This window comes from Odontomachus brunneus, unplaced genomic scaffold (assembly GCF_010583005.1).
Source record: "Odontomachus brunneus isolate Ranch 3 - 2012 unplaced genomic scaffold, Obru_v1 Obru_scaffold_041, whole genome shotgun sequence".
NCBI lineage: Eukaryota > Metazoa > Arthropoda > Insecta > Hymenoptera > Formicidae > Odontomachus > Odontomachus brunneus.
In genome coordinates, this window is record NW_022639491.1 from 452 (window position 1) to 3583 (window position 3132).

General features: G+C 29.3%; 1 protein-coding gene across 2 annotated transcripts; it reads left to right on the forward strand.

Annotated features, from left to right (window-relative positions):
- The first annotated feature begins 811 nt into the window (after positions 1–811).
- LOC116844459 (brain protein I3) lies at positions 812–2965 on the forward strand. 2 transcript variants are annotated; one of them, XM_032815973.1, is made up of 3 exons: positions 812–1263; positions 2282–2436; positions 2539–2965. In XM_032815973.1, exons 1-3 carry the CDS (start codon positions 1197–1199, stop codon positions 2668–2670), a joined length of 354 nt encoding a protein of 117 aa, XP_032671864.1. In that variant the 5' UTR covers positions 812–1196; the 3' UTR covers positions 2671–2965. The 2 variants fall into 2 exon arrangements, with proteins under 2 accessions (XP_032671864.1, XP_032671865.1); XM_032815974.1 differs by having other exon boundaries at positions 2285–2436.
- The last annotated feature ends 167 nt before the right edge of the window (positions 2966–3132 follow it).

Below are 3132 nucleotides of genomic sequence, written 5' to 3' on the forward strand. Positions count from 1 at the left end.
AAAAGGTGCGCTAAGTTCTCGAAGCGCACTTAATCAGTAAAATCAACTATTTCTTTAAAACTATTGTTATATATGATATAGAACACGTGAGACGTAACGTAAGAATTGACCAATTACCATCAAGTATTCATAAAATGGCGACTTACAATTCGACGATTCTCAACATGATTGGTCAATTCTTACGTTACGTTTTATGGTTCCTGCACACAGGACGCGGTAATGCTTGCCGCGCGGCGGAAGTTCGCGCGACAGCCAATCAATATATTGTTTTTTCGTTAAGAGCTAGAAGGTTATTACGGAAAGCAGCATATTGATTGACTGTCACGCAAACTTCCGCCGCGCGGCAAGCATTATCGTGTAATTTAGTTTTCGGGAAAATGTCGTGTAATCAGAAAGCTACTTTGCAACTGTTGTAAAATTCGTGAATTTGATTGGAGTATGCTTTTAATTTTTGTTAAATCCAAAAGCATATATCAATCAGATTCACAAATTTTACAACAGTTGCAAAATAGTTTTCTCTGCTGAACGCAGCCTTTTAGCGTGTTCGACTGGTCCTGGGTTAATCGCTCTGAGAGCAATTATTGATGTCATAAGTCTCTACTAGCCAGTCATAAAGCTTATAAATACTTGTCCTACCAATAAACGTAGGCTGAATAATCCAGAGTGGGTTAACCCAGAGCGAGTCAAACATGCTATTTGCTTATTGGATGTTAAACATAGAACGTGTTAAAGATAGAATGCGGTGTTGTGAACATATAACGAAACGCATCCTTAATCGGCTGGTTATTCTAACAGTTATTCTGTTATTCTAAATCTTATCTGGTTATTCTAAATTAACCAATCACATCTATTAATTCTAACAAAGAGAAGTGCGATTGGTCAATTCCGTTCCGGAATAATCAGCCGGTTAACTAACTAAAGTTAATAGAAATGGACAAACTTAAGTAGTATAAAGATTGACCAATCATTATCGATTATTAGTAATAAAGGTTCAAATTACTAATGTAATTGGAGTATACTTTTAGACTTAAAAGAAAATATATTTGTCTCTAATTTATTGCACCAGTTGAACAGTGCAGTTATAAAAAAACAGGCCAAAGAACAGATCTAAGTTACCGACAGAAGTATTTGTATTTGTTATATCTCAACGTTGGTTTTAATTTAATTATCTATCAAATAGTATAAACGAGTTGATTATGGAGATCCAGCCACTAAAAACACCCGAAAAACCACCGCCATATTCTGTCGCGACGGCTCCAGCAGGTGTGTGACGATTTCTAATTTGTAGGTTAGATTACGTTAGGTTAGATTGATTTGCAAGTATTTCTTTATATTATCATTCTGTTTTACAATGATCTTCATAATATATATATAACATGCAATTACACATCGATATATTACATTGATATTTAACTTATTATACAGTGCAAACTAAAAATATAACTATAACGTGAAGTGTAAATGTATGATTACATATTCTTTTGTAAAAATAATTTGTAAATAAATAAAGATAAAGTTAATTTATTGCATTGTAGTGAATATGTTATTAATTATTCTCAAATTTACGCAATTCTTGGTAATTACTCGTTTTAATGGATATAGTTGTAATGATTTTGACATATATTATCAAAAACAAACTCCTGAGTAACCTGCAGAAAATTTTAGCTATTAGTTTTTACTTAACAATAAGTTATTAATACACATATGAAATTTCAACAATAAAACATTTAACGTTAATACTGAAGTTCATAATTTGTTGATGCAGACATTGTTGATGTCTAGACATCATATATGGGTGGACAAAGACTAAAATTTTTTGGAAATTATTCCAGAAGGATGTTCTTGCATGTCAAAATCATTGCAAATGTATTTCTTAATATGAATAATTACTTAATTTCCTTTAAAGATTAGGAAGATAAATTGATTGCATTTTTCTTGCAAATCAACTATCGTACATATATAAATCTAGTTCAAAAAATTTATTTAACTCTGATAGTAATACATTCATTTTATGTATTGGATATATTATTAAAAATGTTATATAAAATTTGCTGAATCATACTTATGAGTGTTAATTATTTTCTTTTTTATTTTATTTTTAATATGGTTTTCATGCATAATTTTAAAGTGATTCTTGAAAGCAAATTAGAATAAAATTTACACCTGTATATTTAGAAGATATTTGGTATTATTGTCAAGATTAGTCTGTTATAAATTTTTCTGATTATTTTTATCGATAATATTTACCACAGAAATATTTTAGTAAGACAATTTTTTTTAGTAGTAAATTCATCATGGCAACCACCTCCTGGATACTATGCTAGCAATAATGAAACTAATCATCAAGGAAACTATATTCCATCATATGGTGCTACACATTCTACGACAGTAATTGTACCGGAAATTATTTTGGTTGGTGGCTGTCCTGCTTGCAGAGTATGTATATTAACATTGTTTAACTATTATCATATATTTAATTTTTTTCTATTTAAAGATAAAGTAGTTTATTTAATGACGTTTTATATCTACATAAAACAGGTAGGTGTGATGGAAGATGACTATACATTTCTTGGCCTGCTTTGTGCAATTCTCTTCTTTCCCATTGGACTTATTTGCTGTATGTTGTTGAAGACAAAACGTTGCTCAAATTGTGGTGCTTATTTTGGCTAATTCAAAACAACAATCGTTCTTATACTTTCATATAAACAATAATTCCATTTTAAATAGATTGAAAATCAAATTCAGATGTTAATAATCAGTTAATTAATTTTGTAAGTGTATGAATAATGTTTAGTTAGAATATGTATGTATATGTATTTTATTACTTTAGCTTACATGCCAAGAAAGGATGTTAGAATAATATATTTTTATAGTAGAATATGTCTATATATGTGTGTGTATATGTACAAAGGAAATTTAAGGTAAATAGAAAACACGGGAGCAATAAATCAAACTGGCAATAATAGTTATACTGAATTAAAATAGTCCGCTTGTGCATGCACACACTTGTTAGAATATGAGAAAGCAGACGATTCTTTTGTTCGTTGTTTTTCAAGCGGATTTGCGCATCGATATATATATATATATATATATATATATATATATATATATATATATATATATATATATATA